Here is a 23894-nt window from a genome sequence, read left to right on the forward strand (position 1 = left end):
GCAACACAACCACAGCAGCTCACCACTGAGCTCCATGGCTAACTTATGTTTCATTCAGGTGACAACACAGTATAAAATATAATAAAACGGCCCATATCATGGAAAATATTTCTTTTTTTTAATTAAAAGATTGAAGTAATATGTAAACGTAAAGTAAAATGTATTGATAAAGTAATATGTAATGCGTAAACACTGTAAATGTTTCAAAGCCCACGACTGACTCCACATACTAAACTGCAAAAACAGCCTGTTTTGAACTCTTCCTTCTGTGACGTCATGAGAACTAAGTCATTTACATACTTCCGCCAAATCAGACTAGAGCAGTTTAGCCCCGCCCACTCACACTGAAGTTAGGGTTTCAGTTCTGAGGGCTTTTGAATGAGGCACAATACAGCACAGCCTTCATTCATTCATTCATTCATCATCATTAACCACTTAGTCCAGCTGGGGTCGCGGTAGCAGTTGGTAGAGCAGAGAATCCCAGATGACCCTGCCCCCCGCAACTTCCTCCAGCTCATTCCAGGGGACCCCAAGCCACTACCTGGCCAACTTGGAGATATAATCCCTCCAGTGGGTCCTAGGACGACCCCGGGGTAGGCCGTGCCTGATACACCCCCACCGGGAGGCGTCCAGGGGGCCTGAACTACCTCAACAGGCTTTTCTCAGTGTGGAGGAGTAGCGGCTCCACCCTGAGCTCCTCCTGGATGACTGAGCTCCTCACCCTGTCAGTAGAGTGTAGCCCACCACCCTGCAAAGAAAGCTCATTTCCACCGCTTGTATCTGTGATCTCATTCTTTCGGTCATTACTCAAAGCTCATGACCACAGGGGAGGGTCGGGATGTAGACCGACCAGTAAACAGAGAGCTTTGCCTTATGGCTCATCTCCCTCTTCACCACTACAGTCCAGTACAGTGACCGCATTACTGCTGCCGATCTCACCATCCCTCTTCCCGTCACTTGTGAACAAGACCCCGAGATATTTATGCTACGTTCACATTACAAGCCTCACTGCTCAAATCCGATTTTTTGCTCAAATCCGATCTCTCTGACACGATGGTTCACACTCGTTTAGATAAGAGATTCAAATCTGTCATTAATGTCAACGAACCGGCGTCCTGAAATGACCCGAGATGAAGGAGAAAAAGGTAAGATTTGTTGCTTTTCCACCGTTTACAGGCTTTAACTTCTGTTTGGTGCTGCTGCCACGGTAACACTGAATGATTGGCACACACACAGTGGGAAAAAAGCACATGAATTCCGATCTGAGCGTCACATTAAGGTCACATGGCCACGAATCGGATACGCATCTGATCTAGGACCACATGAAAGTGACTCAGGTCAGATTTGAAAAGATCAGATTTGTGTCCACACAGCCCTGAAAACATCAGATCTGAGTCACATTAGGGCAAAAAATCGGATTTGTGCCACTTCAGCCTGGTAATGTGCACCCACCAGTGATACACAATTTAAAACAAATCCACCGGACACTATTTATACTAAATACTTCGGTTCCTCAGTAAACGTAGATGTACTGTTTGTCTATAATGGCATACTTTCCCAATTCTTACCAGAATTAATGTAAAATTTAGATTTAAGATCATTTCACTTGCCAAGATACCATGTTTTTGCAGTGTGACTCTGTCCATACCTTGTCTTTCCCTCCGGACAGTAACTGGTCTCCATCTGGACTGAAGGCCAAGCATGTGACTCCTCCACTGTGAGCCCTTAGAACACTGACCGCACTGGGCTGAACCCAGGGGTCAGAGGTCAAGTCGCTCTTCAGCCACAGAGCGATGGTGAAGTCATCTAAGAGAAAGAGACAGAAATCATTACTGGTTTTTCACAGGTGGAGCTACAAGGGTGATTTTTTTTAATAAAGTGGATGGAGGGTGTACACTCTCCATAAGTAAACTTATAAAGTAAGTACAGGGATGCACCGAAATTTCAGCCACTGAACGTTTTCAGCCGGAAACCAGCAGTGCCACTTTTGACCATTTTCAGCCAAAAAATTTCAGTAAAAAGAAAAACAAGAAAAACAAGAGAAAAAAAGTAAAAAATTTTGACCAAAAATTCAACACCTGCACCGAATAGAAAGGTTTCAGATTTTGGAGGTTTCGGCCGCGAATTTCAATTTTGGTGCATCAGTAGTAGCGTACATACAGTGTGGTCAAAAAGTCTGAGAGCACCGGTGAAAACGCTTCTATTTTACATTTCATACAAAATTTTCATTACAAATAATATTATCAGCATAACAATGTAAAAAGTAGAATATTTGAATGTTTACCCGAATTTCAGAATTTCTTTGTATTTGGTGGTGTGCCCCACTTTTGCTTTAATGGCAGCATGCATGTAGATCAAATCTGCCTGAGAGTCATCCGAACACGTACCTCAGTGGCAGAGATAACAGTAAAAAAATGTTTTTGGTACGAAGACCATTTGCTTCAATTTGAACATTTAACTTAGAAATAATATATTAAAGTATACGGCGACGGCAGCAGAGTGCCCAGCCTGCACCACCAGCCGCCAGCAGAGGGCGACAGCAGCAAGGCGCCCAGCCTTATGGCAAGGGGCCATAAGTTTGGGGAACTCCAATTCCCAGAAGCCCTCGGGCTGATTAGGTCCAACCCAACACACCTACGGACTCCCCTACTTAAAGTTGCGGCAAACAGTAGCACTTTGTCACACCTTTGTCGAGGTGTGACCGGTACGGTACGCAGCCAGGGTGGGCACTTGAACAAAAAGAAAAGAGAAGAAAAGAGGGCTGAAAAAAGAATTTGCCCCAAAACTACAGAAAAAAAGAGGGCTAAAAAGAACAAACTGCCCCAAAAACTACTGAGAACACAAAAAGAGGCGTGAGCTACAAACGGCTCTAAGCTATAGTAAAGGGGTTTGTTCCACCAAGAGTAAACAACTGGAACATAAAGTCTACCTTCACTTCATTCTTACAGGGGAGATGAATTTTGTTTTCTCATTCTTTTATTTCACCTTCCTAGTTCAACCTTTATTTGAGCTGCTTTCAGCGTTTCTTTTGTCGTTTTCCCGCCTCTTCTTTTCCCCTTCCGTGAGGTGTTTTACCTGTTGTCACCTGTGCTTCCCAGTGGCGCAGCGGTAACTCCACGGAGCCCGGCTTTGGGGCACCTCAACTGCAACGCTTCAAACTCACAGTCCATTGCCCCAGTAAATTTAGTTAACATTCTTTCTCACTGGTTTTCATTTCTGCACTTGGGTCCGCCTCCCCGCCTCCCCGCAACAATTTCATCTTGATCTCAACTGTCATAAATTTCTTCGTTTTATTCTTTTCAAGATTCTAAAGCTTTCTGTTGTTTATTTCCAGGTTTAAATGAAAAAATCCCAGATTTTAGACTTCTGGACTCCACTGTATGTACCAACAATAGACTGGGCAGTAAGACTGACCTGAGGCAGAGGCGATGTACGTGGAGTTTTGGGCCAAGGCAAGGATGCCGCCCTTCTGGACCCCAAAAGCCCCTCTGAGGGTCATGTCTGCCCCTTGCCTGCTCCACAGCCGCAAACGGTGGTCTAAAGCCCCAGAAAGCAGCAGCTCCGTCCCCTCAGTCTCCAGCCACAGCAGACACGGCACGGACACCCGCAGATTCTCAGTGGACCACACTCTCTCACCTACAGCAACACAGAGACAGAGAGAGCACTAGAGCTGCTGACAAAAAAAACAGCAGGCTAGGGGCAAGCATAAGCAGAGCGTTAAAGGGGAATTCCACCAATTTTTCAAAATTTGTACATAAATTCATCATTCAAACTCATTCAGAGTGGTTTGGTGTGAAACGCTCTGTTCTAGAGAAACTTACAGAGTCAGAACTGTTCACAGTGGTGGTGATAGGAACCAGACGTCCACCTCTAAAAGCTCCCTCACAGAAAGTTATTACATTATGATTACACTGTCTGATTACTGAGACAAATTCTAAGATAATAAAGGTTTTGGTCTAAAATGTGTGTTTTTTTTTCATTAATTCATGTCGGATGGATTCATGCAGGGTGTGGTATGGAAAAATAGCACCAAAAGAAAACTTATTTTTTCAGATTTTCCACTGTTTTACCATCATCAACATTCCATATAAACTCAGAAGACTCGTGTAGGTTCACTGGTGGTTCTGAATAGTAAATAAAATGTCTATATTTGTGTTGTAGTCATGGCGACCCCTGGTTCCTATCACCACCACGGTAAAGACATCTGAACCATTTCACACCAAACCACTCTGAATGAGTCTGTTTTCAGCTCGACCACTGAATTATAAAGAAATTTTGAAAAATCTGTGGAATTCCCCTTTAGGTGAAATAGAGCAAATGACGTTTAGAGGTGGTTTCCTGCATCTGGATTAATTATAACAAATGAATTATAATAGTAACTGTTAATGTTTTAAAGTTTTAAAGGCGTCTCTACCTGACTCCAGATTGAACAGTTTGAGGCCGTCTCCATGGTAACCCACAGCAGCGTAGCCGTTAGCAACAGCCACAGAGAGGGCAGCATCCTCGGCTGCTACCGCATTTCTGGACACAGCCGGCTTTGAGAGTTTCTGTAACGGATGAATAACCATCATCATCGCCACCATCGTCATAATCATTTTTCCTCACTAGCATTAAAGCCAATCAACAAGAAGTATAAAATGAAAATGACCTTTTCCTCCCCCAGCACTGAAACCGAGCGTCCAAGACCTCCTGACCACAGCTGAACCTGTTTAAGACACACAGATTCATTAAAAAAAGTTTTAAAAAGTGCTCCGTAATTCACTATAATGTTCAAATGATACATTCGACAGATTTTAGTCCACTGTAGGAAGCACTGGAGCTGACAGGGCTTCTGTTTCGCTGCACCTTAAAAGAAGATTCACTCATCGTGAGAGCCATTTTAAGGGGACCCTGGCCATTTCTTATTTATCCTCTTACACCAAAAACATCACTGCACCACCGAATTACTCACTCGCAAACTGAGTCCTCAATGCATTGCGGTGACTGGAGCTGAACAATCTAACAACTAATCACATTTCTAGCCATTCATACTGGAATCTCCTTCAATTTTGGAAAGCAGAGAACAGCAAACAGGTTCTGGACAGTATGATGCTAGTACTGTCCATGTGGCACTGTTAGAACGTTATCTAACTAAAGTTATAGATTAACTATTTACTAATTGCAATTTTTGAACAAAAGACATTTTTGAACAAAAGCTCCATCAAACACCATTCATTTCTGACTAAGTCAGACATGCCCTCTAGCGCCCTCTAAGCTATCCAAGTGACATATTATTGCCAGCAGTGTGGCTAACCTACCTCAAATACACAATATTGTAAATATATATATATATATATATACACACATATATATATATATATATATATTATATATATATATATATATATACACACACACACACAAAAATAAATAAATATATAAATATATATATAGATATAAATCTATATATATAAATATATATATATATATATATATATATATATATATATATATAGAGAGAGAGAGAGAGAGAGAGAGAGAGAACATGCTTTATTCTATATAAAGAAATAAAGGTAGTCCAATCACACTTTAAGAGAACGTATCTGAAAAGCTTTTTCCTGCCCCGCCCCCTGCACTTTTGGTTGAACCCACCATCCCCCTGAATTTTGACCACTTGACCAGTGGTTGAAAAAAATAAATAAATAAAATAATAATAATAATAGTTGCTTTCCTATCACTGTCCTCACCATGCCGTCGTGTCCAGCGGTCAGTAGCGTTTCTCCTCCAGGCAGGAAGCTCAAGGCCTCGGTGGAGCCGCGGTGAGCCTGATAGCGCCCCACACAGGCCGAGCCAGTAAACGACCACAGCAACACCTCCCCATCCAGAGCACCAGAACACAGCAGAGAGGAGGAGGGAGAGAAAGACACGCTGCGCACGGACGAGTGATGACCCGAGAGAGTCTGAGAGAGAGAGAGAGATAAAGACATTGATGTAAAATAACGTCCTTTGATACCCATAACTCTCCTTCCACCTCCACTCTCTGCTCCTCCCTCACCGTCCATTTCTCCTGTTTGATCCAGTCCCACACTCTCACCGCTCCGTCCCAGCAGCCCACCGCCAGCAGACCACCCTCAGGGTCAAAGCTCACGCAGTTTAGAGGGCAGGGGGTCAGCAGAGACACCACCTGCTTCCCCTTCTGAGAGGACCACACCTGCATGTAACCATGACAACAATAAATTACAATACTGCATCACCAACAGTTTCAGTGACGATAAAATGAAGAAGAATAATTCATTAATTTAGTAATGTAGATTCATTTTTAAAAAGAAAACATACATTAGTGTTACAGCATTATATATGTATACATATAGGAGAAAATTAATATTGATCGAAATCTGAAGCCGGATAACCTGACAAAGAATTCACTAGAAAATTGATAGTTAAAGTACATTATTTGTCATGTAACCCTCTACAAACCCAGTCTTAAGGCTTATTATTCTGTAACTACATGGAAAAAAACACAAACTGGCTGAGTAATTGTTAAGTTACAGCAGTGAGGCATGGACATCTGGACCTGCTGGCAACTCCTGCCCATTTAACGTCCTGCTGTTCTCAGAAAAATACCTGAAATATTGAGTAAAGTATCTAAAAATACCTTTTGGTGTCTGGCTTATAGCATATCAATACACTGTTTAGGCTAATATTGAATGAAATAAAAATAATTCACATGAAAGCGATTTCAAACTTTTCAACAGCAGTGTGAGCAACTAATCTGACCTTCAGATTGGAGTCCAATGAGACGGTGGAGAAGTGCTTCTTGTCCGAGCTGACGTCACACCCTGTGATTCTGTTGGAGTGCGCAGTCAGACGGGCCGTCCTGCAGGGAAACACGACAGAGAGGTTTTACACTTTGGTTACACGACAGGTTTTTACAGCTCTTTTTTACAGGTTTTTATAGTTTTTACAGAACCGAACAGCAAAGCTAGGAAACTCTCCTCATAAAGAAACTAGGAATTCTTCATATTTTTTCATATTACTTTTAAATAAAAACTTCCCAGATGTTTCTCTTTGCACCGAGTCACAATCTTGGCACTTTGAATCTACAGTAACATTTTAAGCCTTTTAAAACACTGACAGATAGATAGATCGACTGATCAGTGGATAGATAGATAGATAGATAGATAGATAGATAGATAGATAGATAGATAGATAGACAGACAGACAGATTGATCGACTGATCAGTGGATAGATAGATAGATAGATAGATAGATAGATAGACAGACAGACAGACAGACAGACAGACAGACACGCAGGCAGGCAGATAGATATATAGATAGATAGACAGACAGACAGACAGACAGATAGATAGATAGATAGACTGATCAGTGGATAGATAGATAGATAGATAGATAGATAGATAGATAGATAGATAGATAGACAGATAGATAGACAGATAGATAGAACACCACACAGGACAGTTACAATAATAAGGGTGGACTCATGAGACACCAAAGCAGAGGACACTGCAGTGGGACGTTTCACCTGCTGCCGCTGTTAATGTCCCACAGCTCCACCTGACCATCGTAGGACGTGGTGCCCAGAACACCTTCATCCAGAAACACACAGCTGGAGATGCCGTCACAGTTACTAACCAGCGATTTCACTTCCTGTATTGAGAGAAAGAGGCAAAGTTTTCCCCACAGTGTCGTAACAGGCTGGTCATGTATCAGTGTGTAGCCAACAAGTGACATTGACCATCTTATGTACTCCAGTTAGCACTGTGCTAACTGCACACCTCACACTGTTCACACCATGAGGAGTCGTTCAGAAACCTCAAACAGACTTGATTATACACTGCAAAACATGATGTCTTAGTGAGTGTAAACTTAAATTTGGTCAATATATCTACTATTTCTCATTCTGAGACTGTCGTTAGAATATTGTGAGATTATTTAACTTATTTCTAGACATTTTCACTTGTTTTAATCAGTTTTATCTTATAAAAGTGTCTTATTTCATTGTCAGATCATGTTACTTGTTTTAATCATTATTTCTTGAAATGAGCAAAATTATCTTCATTATTTCTCAAAACAAGTAAACTAATCTGCCAGTGGAATAAGACACTTTCACCAGATAAAATCACTTAAAACAAGTAAAAATGTACAGAAACAGGTGGAATAATCTTATAATATTTAGTAAGCTTATACCTGTTAAGGTATTATTTTTTGCAGTGTATTAGTGACTTTGTCCACTGTTCAAAAGCATATTTTTGTGGTAGAAATTGTTCCAGTAGAAACAGAAAATGAGTTTTATGTGTTTAAACTACGGCTGCCAAATGATTACAATAACATATGGAGATTAATGGTGTTACATAGTGTTATTTTTATTGTGCAAATGTAGAACCTGAACCTGAAAATCATGTTTTATCATCGATGTCCAGTAAGAGCAGCTGCATGTTTTAACCAGTGAGTGTATCATATATATCATCAATTCCTCTGCGTTGTACAATGCAAAAAATGTCTTAATGTCTAAAAATGACTTAAATCAAGTCAATTTACGTAATATTTTCCATTTTTTGATTGTTGTAAAAATATGTAATTTTTTTAACTTATTTCTTACTTTAAGTAATTTTATCTACACTGCAAAAAATGATGTCTTATTGAGTGTAAACACCTTAAATGTAGTCAATATATCTAATATTTCTCATTATGAGACTGTTGTAAGAATATTATGAGATTATCTAACTTATTTCTAGACATTTTTACTTGTTTTTAAGCAGTTTTATCTTATAAAAGTGTCTTATTTCATTGGCAGATCATGTTCCTTGTCTTAAGCATTATTTCTTAAAATAAGAGAAATTAGAATTAGACACGTTCACCAGATAAAATCACTTAAAACAAGTAAAAATGTACAGAAACAGGTGGAATAATCTTATAATATTCTTACAACAGCCTCATAATGAAAAATCTCAGATTTATTGATTACATTTAAGAAGTTTTCACTTGTTAAGAGATTATTTTTTGCAGTGTAGTGAAATCGTCATTCTGAGTGAAATAATAGATTAAGACCATTTCACTAGATAAAATGACTTGAAACAAGACTATAAGCTAAATGATCTAATTTTCTTACAACCTCAAAATGTGAAATCTTAAAATGAAAAATATTAGATGTATTGGCTTGATTTTAGATGATTTCACTTGCCGAGACATTTTTATAGTTAGCTCTCACTATCGTTCATACAGTTTGTGGCTTCTTGTTACAGTGGACGCTCTCGAGTCTACTTGTTGATTTATCCACAGCTCTTCGGTGAGCACTGTCCAGCACAGTCTGCTGAAAGTATCACTTTAAAAGCTATGTTAAAGCTGTATTTGAACAAGAGTGACACAATCACAGATTATATCTGAATACATTGCGTCTTATTAACACGTTAACTTTGGCTGAGTTTGAGCAGCAGGTGGTACCTGGTTCGTGTGCGTGTGGATAAAGTGTAGAGTTCCTTGCTCTGTGCCCACCGCTACACACCCCCCACCAGGGCTCAGAGCCACGCAGGACGGATCCCACTGGAAGGTGGACACCAGCTCACTGTAACCAAAACCAACAAAACTGAGCGACAGTCAGTCATACGGATAATGTGAAAGACTGCATTAATGTTAAAAATGCTTTTACCCTGTTCTTCAGTGGTCAGGACCCCCATGGACCCTCACAGAGCAGGTACTATTTGGGTGGTGGATCATTCTCAGCACTGCAGTAACACTGACGTGGTGGTGGTGTGTTAGTGTGTGTTGTGCTGGTCTGAGTGGATCAGACACAGCAGTGCTGCTGGAGTTTTTAAACACCTCAGTGTCACTGCTGGACCGAGAATAGTCTGCCAACCAAAAACAGAGTGGACAGTGAGTGGACACAGTGTTTAAAAACTCCACCCTGATCCACCCTGCTCTGTGAGGGTCCATGGGGGTCCTGACCACTGAAGAACAGGGTAAAAGGGGGCTAACAAAGTATCAGAGAAACAGATGGACTACAGTCTGTAACTGTAGAACTACAAAGTGCACCTATATAGTAAGTGGAGCTGATAAAATGGACAATGAGTGTAGAAACAAGGATATGTTATGCCTGATCGGCGTACCGGTGAAGCGGTCAGTCTTACCCCGTCTCTCGCTGTAGCTCTTCGGTGTAGTTCAGCTTCCAGACCACATTAACTCCTCCCTCCTTCACCAGCCTCCGAGCCCAGGCATGAGCTGATGAGTTGCCCGCTTCGTTCAGAGCCTGCTGCACAAACAGAGCTGGCCAATGGGAGAGGAGGGGGGCGTGGCGCTTCAGGAAAGAGTGACAGGCCTGAAGCTCATTTAAATCACCTGTAAAATATTCATACAGTAAACACATTAGATTACATGCATCATTCTCCCTCTCATGCAAAGGAATTAACAACAACAACTATTAATTAATATTATTATAATTAATGTGAATATACCAGATTTGATAGGGATATTTTTATGATTCTGAGTTATTTTAAGAAACTGTTTTAATATTATTTTTTCTTTCATCCCAAAAATAAGCACACATTTATTGAATATAACGATATTCACTGCAAAAAAAAATATATCCTATATCCTAGCGAGTGTAAACATCTTAAATGTAGTCAATATATCTACTGTTTCTCATTATGAGACTGTTGTAAGAATATTGTGAGATTATTTAACTTATTTCTAGACATTTTTACTTGTTTTAAAGCAGCTTTATCTTATAAAAGTGTCTTATTTCATTGGCAGATCATGTTTCTTGTTTTAATCATTATTTCTTGAAATGAGCAAAATTTTCTTCATTATTTCTCGAAACAAGTAAACTAATCTGCCAATGGAATAAGACACTTTCACCAGATAAAATCACTTAAAACAAGTAAAAATGTACAGAAACAGGTGGAATAATCTTATAATATTCTTACAACAGTCTCATAATGAGAGATATTAGATTTCACTTGTTAAGATATGATTTTTTGCAGTGTTCAATAATGATTTATATAATAATTTATATATTATTTTATTTATTCTAGCCTTCAAAAGTCTGGAAAGTTTGGATTATAATAATACACATCCAATGTTGTTGCAGATCAATGTATAAAATGAGTTTAGTATGTTTGTTCACAGCCTTCAGATAATCTGTAGGACTCTAAGAAGCTGTAAATAAAACTAAAGAAATGTTAGAAGTTCTAGTTAATAAAAAATCTGTATCCAGATAAGAACTTTTCTTCGTCATTTTAGAACATTTTACAGCTCTGCTCATCATTCTGGACACATCTAACATTTCTTTAGTTTTTTTTTTATATCCAGAATTCATCTTCAAAAGTGTAGATCAAATCTCAGGGCAAATAACCGAATATGTAAACCGACAATTACAGTCTATTATTTATTATTTAATAACTTCTTGTTCACAGAATTCTTAATAATATGGAATAGAATATCAGGAAATATCCTTGGGTGAATATTTTGTAACAGATAAAGGGCTTAAATCTAGTTTATATTACTAATATTTCCCATTTTGAGATGGTTGTGCACTTATTATAAAATTATCTAGCTTATTTCTAGACACCATTTACATGTTTTTGGTTAATTTTATTGAGTAAAATGATCTCACTACACTGGCAGATCATTTTGCTGATTTCAAGCACATTTCTTAAAACAAGCAACATTATCTGCCAATATAGTGAGATGGTTCTACATAATAAAATCACTTAAAACAAGTCAAAAAATATCTATAAATAAAGTAAATAATCGTCAATTATGCTTATAACAATCTCTACAGGAGAAATATTAGATTTATTGACTTTTTAAGATAATTTTACTTGACAAGATACAATTTTTTGCAATGTGGAAAACTGAATTTGTCTGAATTTGACTGAAGAAATGCACTGCAAAAAAAAAAATATCTTAGAAAAAAACTCAAAGAAACTGACTACTGGGCTGCCTTAAAATTTTAAGTTGAATTAAACTTTAAAAAGTAAGTTAACAGAACTTTAGAGAGATTATTGGGCCTCATTCACCAAGATCCTAAGTTTTTGTAAGAGTTCTTGAGAAAGGTCCTAAGAAAAAGTCTACATCAGATTCATTGGAGCTCTTGAGTTTGTGGAATTGTAATGATCACTAACTGAGACATGATAAAAAAATTCTTTTAAAAGGAATTTTCAAAGATCCAAAATCCAAGTTGGCAGGATTTTTAGTTTTGTTTTTTGTTTTTTTTAAATATTCATCACAAACTGACTGTTTAGCAGAGACACAAAACACATTCATGGTTAGGAAAACTAAAACATGGAAAGTGCATCCAAACTTTAACCTATATAAAACATCTGAATGTGTTGTTTGTGTGAAAAGAACATCTGAAAGAAAAACAGCTTATAAACAGATCAGCTAACAGGCTAGGAGTTCTGTATGACTCCACCCCATAATCTCTGATTGTTCGTCTTTGAGTTTGTCCTGATCACAAAAATACACAGCAAAAAATAAAATCTTAACAAGTGAAAACGTCTTAAATGTGGTCAATAAATCTAATATCTCTCATTATGAGGCTGTTGTAAGAATATTATGAGATTATTCCACCTGTTTCTGTACATTTTTACTTGTTTTAAGTGATTTTATCTGGTGAAAGTGTCTTATTCCATTGGCAGATTAGTTTACTTGTTTGGAGAAATAATGAAGATAATTTTGCTTTTTTCAAGAAATAATGATTAAAACAAGAAACATGATCTGCCAATGAAATAAGACACTTTTATAAGATAAAACTGCTTAAAAACAAGTAAAAATGTCTAGAAATAAGTTAAATAATCTCACAATATTCTTACAACAGTCTCATAATAAGAAATAGTAGACATATTGACTACATTTAAGATGTTTTCACTCGCTAAAATATCATTTTTTGCAGTGTGTGCCATAACGTTTGCACAGGCTACGTTATTTCCCCCCCCAGTATGTTAAATTCAGCAGATAAACAGTAACAGTGCATTAATATGTGCTGTGTTCTCTGTAGAGGATGTGCAACTTATTCTCAACAAAAACATGCCATTTGACCAGGGGTGCCCAAACTTTTGCACACGGCAGTATATGACATCACTATGACGTGATATGAACTGACTTGGACACATAAGCTGAGGATGATGAAACTTGCCTACCTGATGGCTCAGTCCAGTTCTGCTGGTCAGCTTCGATTCTCTTCACTAATAAACATAACAATAAAAGAAGTCAGTAAACTGACCGGAGAGAAATCTGCTGCACACAGTGTCCATTTTATCAGCTCCACTGACCATATAGTTTCACTTTATAGTTCTACAATTACAGACTGTAGTCCATCTGTTTCTCTGCATACTTTATCACCCTGTTCTTCAGTGGTCAGAACCCCCATGGACCCTCACAGAGCAGGTATTATTTGGGTGGTGGATCATTCTCAGCACTGCAGTAACACTGATGTGGTGGTGGTGTGTTGTGCTGGTCTGAGTGGATCAGACACAGCAGTGCTGCTGGAGTTTTTAAACACTGTGTCCACTCACTGTCCACTCTATTAGACACTCCTACCTTGTCAGTCCACCTTGTAGATGTAAAGTCAGAGACGATAGCTCATCTGCTGCTGCACAGTTTGTGTTGGTCATCCTCTTGTCCTTCATCAGTGGTCACAGGATGCTGCCCACAGGACGCTGTTGGCTGGATATTTTTGGTTCTCAGTCCAGCAGTGACACTGAGGTGTTTAAAAACTCTAGCAGCACTGCTGTGTCTGATCCACTCAGACCAGCACAACACGCACTAACACGACCACCACCACGTCAGTGTTACTGCAGTGCTGAGAATGATCCACCACCCAAATAGTACCTGCTCTTTGGGGGTTCTGACCACTGAAGAACAGGGTAAAAGGGGGCTAACAAAGTATCAGAGAAACAGATGGACTACAGTCTGTAACTGTAGAACTACAAAGTGAGACTATACGGTCAGTGGAGCTGATTAAATGGACAATTACTGTAGAAAAAAGGAAGTGTAAAAACATTTTTCCTACCAAACTGGATGTAGGTTTCCAGTAGTGGGTGCAGGAGTCCATGGCGCACATTAGCAAACAGGAAGTAGTAACTGGAAAGCAGAAAATGCACAGGCTGCCACTGACCACTGAGCGTCTGAGAGTGAAGAAAAAGACCACAGTGAGTTTTGTAATGTTGGAGAAACAGACCAAAGTGCTAAAGTGAAGAGGAAGAGCACTGACCAGATGGGCAGGCAGATGGACCAGAGTGTCAGCGTCACAGTGAAGAAACGTGTCTTTACCGTGAGGGTCCGACCGCACCCAGAGGAGAACTGCATAAAACACAGCGCATTCAGCTTACATGCATGGTGTGTAACCTCTACAGTCTAGTACAGAACTTAAAGGGATAGTCCGACATTTTTCAACCTAATCTCTGTCGGCTGAAACTGCAGCGTACAGTCGATTACTGCTGAGAGTAATTCAGAACAGAAAACTCATTAATCAATATTACTCACCTTAACGAGACCTTATCATGGAAAACTGTGGAGTTAGATTAATGTCACTAGAAATCTGAATCTAAATGAAAAAATCTGATTTTGGATATCACTATTTTAAATCTGTATCATCTGAAATTGAATTTTAAGGTTTGTAAGGGAGCAAAATAAAATCTGAACCTGAATTTTACGCTTGGTGACGTACAAGTGAATGAACTTCATCTTCTAAAAAGCATTCAATTTTCTATTAATTCACATTTTCAGATTCACTTTCAAAGTAACATCTATAGTATCTACAGTCACTGGCCATTTTATCGGAAACACCTTCCATACAGGTGCACTTGCAGTGACTAACTGTAGCCCACCTGTTACTGCAGTTTATCAAATGCAGGTCATATTCTGTTTTCCTACAAACCTAAAAATTAAATTTTAGCTCAGAATTCAATTTTAGATTCAAAATAACAGTATTCAAGTTCAGATTTTTGCTTTTACATTTAAATTTCTAATGGCATTAATTTAACTCCACAGAAACGTAAACATCACTGCTGTCAGTTCCAAACCTCGTATCTCCAAGATAGTAATTTACAGAAGAAAGAAAAAACATACCTTACTTTTAATGTAAGTCAATGGAACCAGACATTTTTTCCATGTAATTTTGGGCCGTTTCTTTCAGTTCATTCATCATGAAATTTACACACAATGTAAGGGACACCAGGCACTTCCACATTATGTCAAAAACTAAAAAAATGACCAAAATGGACATACGAGGTTTTGTTCCGACAGCAGCGATATGTAAAGTGAAAAATAGGACGTGGGCCCTTTAAAATAATCTGACTAAAAAAGGAATAAAACTGTTAAATAATATCTAGAAATTATTTGATAACTACTAAGTCAGAATCTAAAGCGTGGGTCCTTTTAAGAGCCCTCACGTTTTAAAGCTGTGAATCTGTATAATTTGTCTTTCCGAGATGGGACTAGTTTACAGAGGCATTTCAGCTAATTTGTTAGCAGCTGAGTAGTGTGGGTATGGGAGGCAAATCCCAGCCAAAATGGATAAATCTACAGCAAAGTGACAGTTTGTGATTCAGTTTTTGGTGTGGACGCGCTTTAAGCGTCAGAATAAAAAGGCAAATGCAAACGAACATCAGCGCCACCTGCTGGAGATTTACTTTTCATTTCCCACTTTGCTTTTTCATTGTAAAGTTGACCAACATGCAAATGTATGTTAATTAGCACTAGGTGGGGCTACGGGTACATTTTAGGACAGCCTCAGTCCTCAGAGTCAGAACGGCATCATTCCTCAGGTTAAACCACTCCGAGTCTCGGGACAAACCATCGTCATGTCTCAGATCTGGTGAAACTGAACATCAGACCAAACAGCCTCAGAAAAAACTGTGAAAACGTTATACTGGCTTTTACATCGAGATACACAATAGTTTTCTAAGTTATACGATTTGCCTCCTCACAGGCTTCGCCTGATAGCCATGGAAAACCTTAGGAACACCAAAAGTAACCAGAACTGTGTCGCTCCAGTGTTTGAAAGTTGGATAAAAGTTGAGAAGAACAGCTTTGGTAAGAAATTCTCTAACTGGCGTTCACTTTTAGAGTGGACCAGCTGAATTTCAAAGGCCTATTTCAGCAGTTGTCTGTTTACTTCTATTATAACTGAGCGTCAAGTTTCTAAAGTTCTCTGTTATTTTCATAACACAGGAAATGCATCAAAGTTATATAATGCATAAATTACCAGCGGTAACCAACAGTGTGCTTTAGTGTGCAGACAGAGATATGGTTGAAAAACGCTGGTGTTTTCCTTTTACCTGCCAATATCAGGTGTGCTCTGGCTCTGTCCTCCTCGGTGGAAAGGTAGAGCTGCTCAAAAGCTGACCTCACATCCGGGATGGTCAGAGTCAGGGGCTCGTCCGGCTCATGAGAGACAGACGGACGGATTAAACTGCGAGACAAAGTGACAGACCACACACACAGAACGTGCATATATTATTTTTATCTCTGTAAAGAAACAGCTGAAGTTAAAGTAAAAGGTTAAGACGAGCAAATCCAGCGAGGGTCACTGCAACTGATGTTTTTCAGCTTTTATCCAACAACCCAGGCCAGCAGTCCGGTAAGACATCAGCTCTTTATGCGCACACAATCCATCGAGAGTTTTGTTATTCATCAAACTCACATTTGCAACGAGTGTAAAGATTAAACAACCTGAAAAAAGTTTGAATTTCCGTTAATTAACCAAAACGGCCATCAATATCATCTAAAATACCAATAATAATGACATCAAACTGAAAAGAACAATACTAAAAATTTGTGCACATAGCAGTCCTGTCCAATAGTGGACAATATTATTTTACTGCACAATGATATAAACAAATGTTGCGGTTATTCCAAGTTCCATTTACAGACATATTATACTGTGCTTCTGTTTTATATGACTGACTCCGCCCACAAAATAAACAACACAAAACACGGCCAATGCAGGAGCATCTCATACAGGATTAATACAGCATTTAAATGTGTTATTTTAGGAAAACAGTCAGACCAAACAATCACATCATCCTACCCTCTTTCACATTTTATTCTTTCCAGTCATCAGTGGGGGGAGCAGTGCACCCAATGCTCAACGCCAAACACCGCCTAGGAGCACAGCCATTGGCTCACGAGCCGCTGAGTGCTGTTACTGGCTCCCTGTGGAAATATCTGCATGCATTAGGGTGTGCTTCATGTAAATGATATGTAAATTAGGTGCTGATAGGCTGGCGCTTGATTTCACGCACCAAAGACCTGAATCAGTATTTGTGCTCAAATCTCTGCTCATATCTACACCATACGAAAGTTTCATGAAGATGTTCGTATGGCAAATCTGTGCTCCTTTTATGTCACTGTAATGAATAAGGGGCGGTTGTGTTTTGTGCGCCTTGACTTTGTTTCGCTCAATGGATTCAGCCTGTTATGGACCTTTTTCACAGTCACTGCGTCGTCACATCCGGCTGTAAATAGCAGCTTTATCGAACTTCCGCCTGCACCGATGAACAGAGCAGCAATAGAGGGTCTCTGGTTTTCAGCATCCCTCAAAAATCGTCCTTAAGCCTCAGCTCAGTTAATAGAAGAGCAGTTTGCATGTCTGGTAGCTCCTCTAACATGAGCAGAAAGGCTAGTCTGAAGTCCAACCATTCGGACTCTGTATGAATCTGCGCGTCTGGCGCTGTTGACTCCACTGTGTGGAGCTCTGGGGCAGCCCGGTAAACACAGTACACTGCAGCAGACAACGGAGCCACGAATCCCACGTCTGAAAGCGCATCTCCATATCAAAGCAGCTGCATTCAGACGGCAGAATGTATTCCACAAAAATCCGCATCGGAACTGTGAGGAATTTGCGGAGAAGGAATGGAGAGGATTATTATGTTCAACACCACATCACACATCCCTAAACAGACCTGCTCTCACTGCGCTTCATTCTGGAGAAAAAGTCCACCAGGTTTAGTTTTTCTTACTCAGTCCATGTAAACATTAGCAAAAGCCCTGAACACCATAACCAGCTCAGAGACACAGCGTCGTATTTCTACAGTACAGTTACTGATCACCGAGCCGCAGTGGAGCGGAGTCAGTTTCTCAGGGTTTTTAATCAAACCTCAGTGACGACCATCTCAGGATTTTAAACACAGCAGTGAATGAATGTTTGTCTTTGAGGATTTTTAATCACAAATCTGAGTGAATCTGTCCTGTACAGCCCGTTTTCACTCTCAGCGTTACTCCCTTTTTGATTGGCTACCTCATTTTAATGTGACACATGACGAGCGGAGCTTTTCAGCTGAAGCTAAACATTTTTAAACCTGATCGAGTGGAAACTCAGGTGAGGCTGTTCAGTTGAATTATTGGTGCATCAGGAACGCAGCAATGATTTCGGGCAGTATCGGCCATTGTTTACAGTGTGACTGGAAACCGTTTAACGCTCCCATTTACTCTTCTGGATTAACGAACACGGAAGTGTGAAAATGGTCTATACCATTCAAAATACGGATGTCTTTAAACTAATGATGGGCAAAATAAAGCGCATGGGAATCAAAGAAGTAACACTGACAGAAGTTAATGTTGAAACTAAACTCATATGCTCAAAGAGTTTAATAGCAAGGGAATTCCAGACTGAATTACAGACGCTTGTATCAGAAGAATTCACTGCATTGTTGCTTTGCATAACTCATAATGAGACCAGACGCCATGCTGCGCTGCACTGCTCACCCGTGTAAACTCTGCGCCAGCTGGGAGAAGGCAGCCATGGGGACTCGGCTCTTGGGTTTTCTGGCGAGTTTTAGGGCCTTCTGCCAGGTCAGTGGGCCCGGAGTGGAGTTGAGGTCACTGCACAGGTTCAGCAGAGCGTACAGCTCTCGTTCTCTCAGACCTGCGGAGAGGAAACAGTGACAATGAATGGAATTAAATCTCTTTTGTAGATCAGATTCAGAGCGTTGTTAACAGGACTGTGAAACAGACTCTCACTGTGGACAATGGTAGAATGGTGGTACAGCTGATCGTGGGTTACCACTGGGGTCCAGTTTTGCTGGATTATAGTTAAAGCAGGGTCAAGAATCATGTATCAGTAAGTCATGCAGTGTCATTAACAACATAATAAAGTCTATTAGAGATACTGAACAACTCCAGACAGACTGAGACAAGCATGTGATGATTTAGGCATGCAGTTAGCACCATAATACACAGGTGTACACAGTGTAATAGGTGTATTATTTTAATATATTACTTCAGGGTGTGTAATACGGCAGTGTGTGGTACTTAAGGGTAATACTGTATTTTGCCTCTTAATTCCAGGATTTAGGGTATCGCTGTCTAGGAAGTTTAATGGCACCACAGTGCACACACAGATGAGCAATCGTTCGGGCCAAACTATGTTAATATAGAGTGCTGGAATTAAAATAACTTAGTTCTAGATATTTTTACTTGTTTTTAAGCAGTTTTATCTTATAAAAGTGTCATTTCATTGTCAGATCATGTTCCTTGTTTTAATCATTATTTCTTGAAATGAGCAAAATTATCTTCATTATTTCTCTAAACAAGTAAACTAATCTGCCAATGGAATAAGACACTTTCACCAGATAAAATCACTTAAAACAAGTAAAAATGTACAGAAACAGGTGGAATAATCTTATAATATTCTTACAACAGCCTCATAATGAGAGATATTAGATTTATTGACTACTTTTAAGAAGTTTTCACTTGTTCAGATATTATTTTTTGCAGTGTAAGTAGGGCAGAGTTGTTTATGTGCCTCTGTTCAGAAGGTTGAATCTAGTTTAGTGCAGGTGTTACAGGAGCTCCAGTGCTAAAGCTAAAGAAGCAAACTTTTCTTAGTTGATTGACTTCATTTGGTGAAACGTGGGAAAAATCTAGAAATGTGATTTTTGGCCAGATTACCACTTTAAAGGTAAAACTAAAGCAGCAGTACTCAGTTACCAGTGGAGCTGACGGTCAGTGCTCCCAGTGTCCAGTCCAGGCCTGCTGCCCCGTACAGAGCCTGCAGCCTGAGCAGACTGTGCTTCACCAACTCGCACAGAGACTGAGGAAGAGTCTGCAGATTCTCCTTCATCTACAAGACATCATCATATTCCTCTTTGTCATCACATCACCATTATCAGCCATACAAGGCCAGACTGATGTTCTCATCTCAAAAGCATCGTGTTCTGAGAAAAAGCCTGAGAGGTGGGACTTTCTCAGAAATCAACAGTCAATTCTCACCGTTTCAAAGGAGGCGTAGCTCCTGAGCTCCTCGCAGGCTAAGTGCAGGTAGAGCGGACTCGCGGCTCCTTTCTTCATCAGCAGCGTCTGAAGCTACAGACGCAAACAGAAACACATGCTGCAGTCCGTATTCACTGTATTTACTGTATTTATGGTTCTGAATGCGAGTTGGGGTCCCTGAGCCGTACCTGGTTATTAAATGCAGAATCACTCAGTTTCTTTCCGTACACACTCAGCTCCGTCTGGACAATCTCCTTCCTGTCCGGCAGAGGCAACTGTCCTAGCGGAAACACCACAGAGCCTTTCTTTTTGCTGATGGTGGTCCGAAGGGCGGAATCCTTGGTGACACTCAGGATCAGACAGACACCCTGAGAAGAACATCATGGAAAAGAAGAAGTGTGTTTAAGAAGAGTGTTTAAACAGGACCTGTGTGACAGAACAAAAAACACCCTTGTGTCCTTTAAATAAGTGTAAACATTGCTAAAGTTTCACTACCCAGAACACACATGCTCCAAAAACAGAGCTAAGCTGCTGCAGACTAAACATGCTGAATATGTATTCATGGTTGTGACATCACACTGAAGCGATGCACTGATGTAGCACAGAGTGTGTCAGAGACCATCCATCATTTATTTCATTTGCAGCCAAAAATGTCCATTAAATAAATAGAAATTTAACAGAAAATTTAACAGAAATAACTAAATCTATAATATTTTTTGCAGTATTCAGTTTCCTTCGCCTTTCCATTTTTTCAGTCTTGCATTCAGTCTTTCAAACAAATCTGCAGGGATGTTTTTCCAAACCTCCACCTTTACGTGACCCTTATTAGTCCCACAACAGGGATATTTCACCTCCGCATTTAACCCATCTGTGCAGTGAAACACCACATACACACTAGTGAACACACACACTAGGGGGCAGTGAGCACACTTGCCCGGAGTGGTGGGCAGCCCTATCCACAGCACCCAGGGAGCAGTTGGGGGTTAGGTGCCTTGCTCAAGGGCACTTCAGTCACGTACTGTCCTCAGGGGATCAAACCGGCGACCTTCCGGTCACGAGGCTGGTTCCCTAACCTCCAGCCCATTCTTGGTTTGATTGGCAAATTTTCTTTCTTTTCTGTCTATATCCATTTTTTTTGGAAAGTCCTATTGTTTCATTTGCTTTCCTTTGACTTTCTCCTTCCTTATGCAAGCGTACTTCCTTACATCTAATGTCCTCAGAAATATCCCCTAAAAATGAAGAGCTTGTACTAAACGGCCGTTTTGACCGGAAATTAAAATAATGAAGGGAGGTCTCTGACATTCGCACAGTACTGAGGATACTGTGTATCTTACTTTGGGAAGGCGTTCTGGGATCCATTCGGAAACTCCTTGACCTCTGGCATCATGAATAAGATCTGCCCCATCAACTAGCAAGGCTAAGGCGTGGCCTTTCCTGGGCTCAGTTATGCGTGAGAGAAACTCTGACAGCAGGTCTCTGTAACAGGAATAAAAACAAATACATGCTCTGCTCATCACACTGGACAACAAATATTCTCATAACACCAACTGACAACTATTACTGTCTGATCTGTTCTTTTTATTCAACCTGCCAAAAGCCTTTTACACAGTTGACCATCAGCACTTTACTGGCCTTGGTCAGCAAGCATGTTATTAGTTGTTGACAATATACAGTTAACAGAATAGGTCAATTTCAAGAAATACTCTTCAAGAAAACTCTCAAATTTTCTTAAAATTGTAAAAGGAGTTCCTCAAGGATCTATTCTGGGACCTATTCTATTCACTTCACATCATCAACAATGTTGACTCATTAATTGAAAACTGTAGTTTATACTTTTGTGAATTACTACACTTGTTAATATGATGATCTGCAGAACCTGAAGTTACATGGTAATGAACAGAAACTAAAAACAGCTCAGTCCATAAGTAATTGGTCAGTCCATAAGTATTTGGTCAGCTTGTGTTGTTTCGGATCTCTACATTGGATTTTTAGCTTAATCCTTATGTAGTATTATATTTAAGTACATTATACGTTGTCATTACATCTTCTCTCCTGACCTGTAAGGTGTGCTGGTAGATAGCTCCTCCACCAGCTCCTTCTTCCTCCTCAGCCATTGGACGAGGCAGCGTAGCAGGTGCTCTACACTGGAAGCTGATTGGCTAGCGGCTGTGGAATAGGATATGACATCACAAACTGGCTCTTTTCTATACTTGCCCGGAGTCCTGAGGGCATGAGTCAGGCCAGCCTGAAGGAATCAGTGAGAAAGGGAAAAATAATTTAAAGCTTTACTGAGTGTCTTTGTCATTAAACTCTCCTTGTATTTTACTAAATTGTATTGTCTTTCTCGGTTTTGTAATCTTAAAAAGGTGTCATATGACTATAGTTGTCCTAATAAGCTCACTGGACAAAAAATTAGTCATCTGTGACTTAAACGTACCTAATAGCGTGTAATACCTCCAGGAGCACGAATAACAGCTGCAATTCCATTTGGCCTGGACTGGACAAGTTTTGGGATGTAGGTGACATCAATGTTCAGCCACTTTTGCAAAGAACTGCGCAGTTTGGCCAGATTTCGTGGATGCTGGCATCTTATTTCTTATTCCAGGTAGTCATCTCCACCAAAGGACCCATTTCCACATAATTAAAACAACCCCAGGACATCACAGAGCTCCTCCAGCTTGAACCACATCTTGCACACAGTCCTCATTGAAGGCTTCCTGAGGTCTCCAATGAACGTGATGCCAAGCATCATTCACACCCAGGCAGAAACCAGATTCATCTGACCAGATAACACGTTTCCAGTCATGAACAGTCCAGTTTTTGAGTCTCTTCGCCCACTGTAACTGGCAACTCTGAACTCTGTTCATGGTATGCAGGTCCCTGTGGAGAGTTCTTTCAGAAATTGGTTGTGAAGAACCTGCGCTGAAAGTGATTTTTATTCACGGGCCATGAAACACGCCAGCGGTCCCTGTCCATCAGTTTCATCTTTCGGCCACAATTCTGACGAGAATTTCTTGTAGACTGGGATTTTTGACCCATTTGACCATACGCTTCAATACACTTGCAAATTCAGCTACTTCCCTCACACTGTGGCCTTTGGCACCCAAATGCAGTCACTCCTTTTTGCCAATCATTAACATCTGCTTTGTAACTCATTTTCCACACATCGAATGAGACGTTCACTGCACTGTACCACCTTTTCTCAATCTATGAATCCCGTCGCACATCCTGCAGGAATTTATAGCCTGATCATCCTCGTGCAGCGCCATCTGCAGGAGCCCTACGTGACTCATTTTTTGTCCGGGGAGCTTATTACTTGTTTATTTATTCTGTCTGTCTGTGTGTGCATGATTTGCATAAACACTGTTTACCATGAATGCAGTCTTGCCCTCTCCATGAGCGCCCTCCACCAACAGTATGCCTCCTTTTTGCTGACACTCTTGGACTTTCTCTATTGCCACAGAAATCAGCTTCCCTCTGCCATGGAAGTGGCGCTGCTGGGCATCCTGATGCACTTCCTGTTCGGTAATCTCCGACGTCAGATCAGCCTCATCTTCTTCCTAAACACCACCAGACAAATTTTTAATCAAAGGAGGAACCAAGAAACCTAAAACTTTACATTATGAGGAAAGATTTGACTATGGATTTGCATACTTTTTACTGTTTAATGTTCAAGTCTTATGA

At 40.1% G+C, this 23894-nt stretch overlaps 1 protein-coding gene across 5 annotated transcripts in view; it reads right to left on the minus strand.

Annotated features, from left to right (window-relative positions):
* The window catches only part of tep1 (telomerase-associated protein 1), an 81316-nt gene that overhangs the window by 20352 nt on the left and 37070 nt on the right, over positions 1-23894 (minus strand). For all 5 annotated transcript variants that reach the window (XM_036565347.1, XM_036565348.1, XM_036565343.1 and 2 more), the window contains 21 exons: positions 23582-23770; positions 22268-22455; positions 21545-21686; positions 20399-20578; positions 20211-20303; positions 19929-20061; positions 18705-18864; positions 16277-16410; positions 14209-14297; positions 14008-14122; positions 13136-13180; positions 10124-10331; positions 9441-9561; positions 7522-7646; positions 6757-6856; positions 6035-6190; positions 5727-5939; positions 4649-4705; positions 4415-4547; positions 3415-3636; positions 1649-1806 (listed from right to left, as the gene is read on the minus strand). In XM_036565347.1, coding sequence (XP_036421240.1) covers positions 1649-1806; positions 3415-3636; positions 4415-4547; positions 4649-4705; positions 5727-5939; positions 6035-6190; positions 6757-6856; positions 7522-7646; positions 9441-9561; positions 10124-10331; positions 13136-13180; positions 14008-14122; positions 14209-14297; positions 16277-16410; positions 18705-18864; positions 19929-20061; positions 20211-20303; positions 20399-20578; positions 21545-21686; positions 22268-22455; positions 23582-23770 — 2961 coding nt within the window. The remainder of the gene's footprint in view (positions 1-1648; positions 1807-3414; positions 3637-4414; positions 4548-4648; positions 4706-5726; positions 5940-6034; positions 6191-6756; positions 6857-7521; positions 7647-9440; positions 9562-10123; positions 10332-13135; positions 13181-14007; positions 14123-14208; positions 14298-16276; positions 16411-18704; positions 18865-19928; positions 20062-20210; positions 20304-20398; positions 20579-21544; positions 21687-22267; positions 22456-23581; positions 23771-23894) is intronic.

Source organism: Colossoma macropomum, unplaced genomic scaffold (genome assembly GCF_904425465.1).
Source record: "Colossoma macropomum unplaced genomic scaffold, Colossoma_macropomum, whole genome shotgun sequence".
Lineage (NCBI taxonomy): Eukaryota > Metazoa > Chordata > Actinopteri > Characiformes > Serrasalmidae > Colossoma > Colossoma macropomum.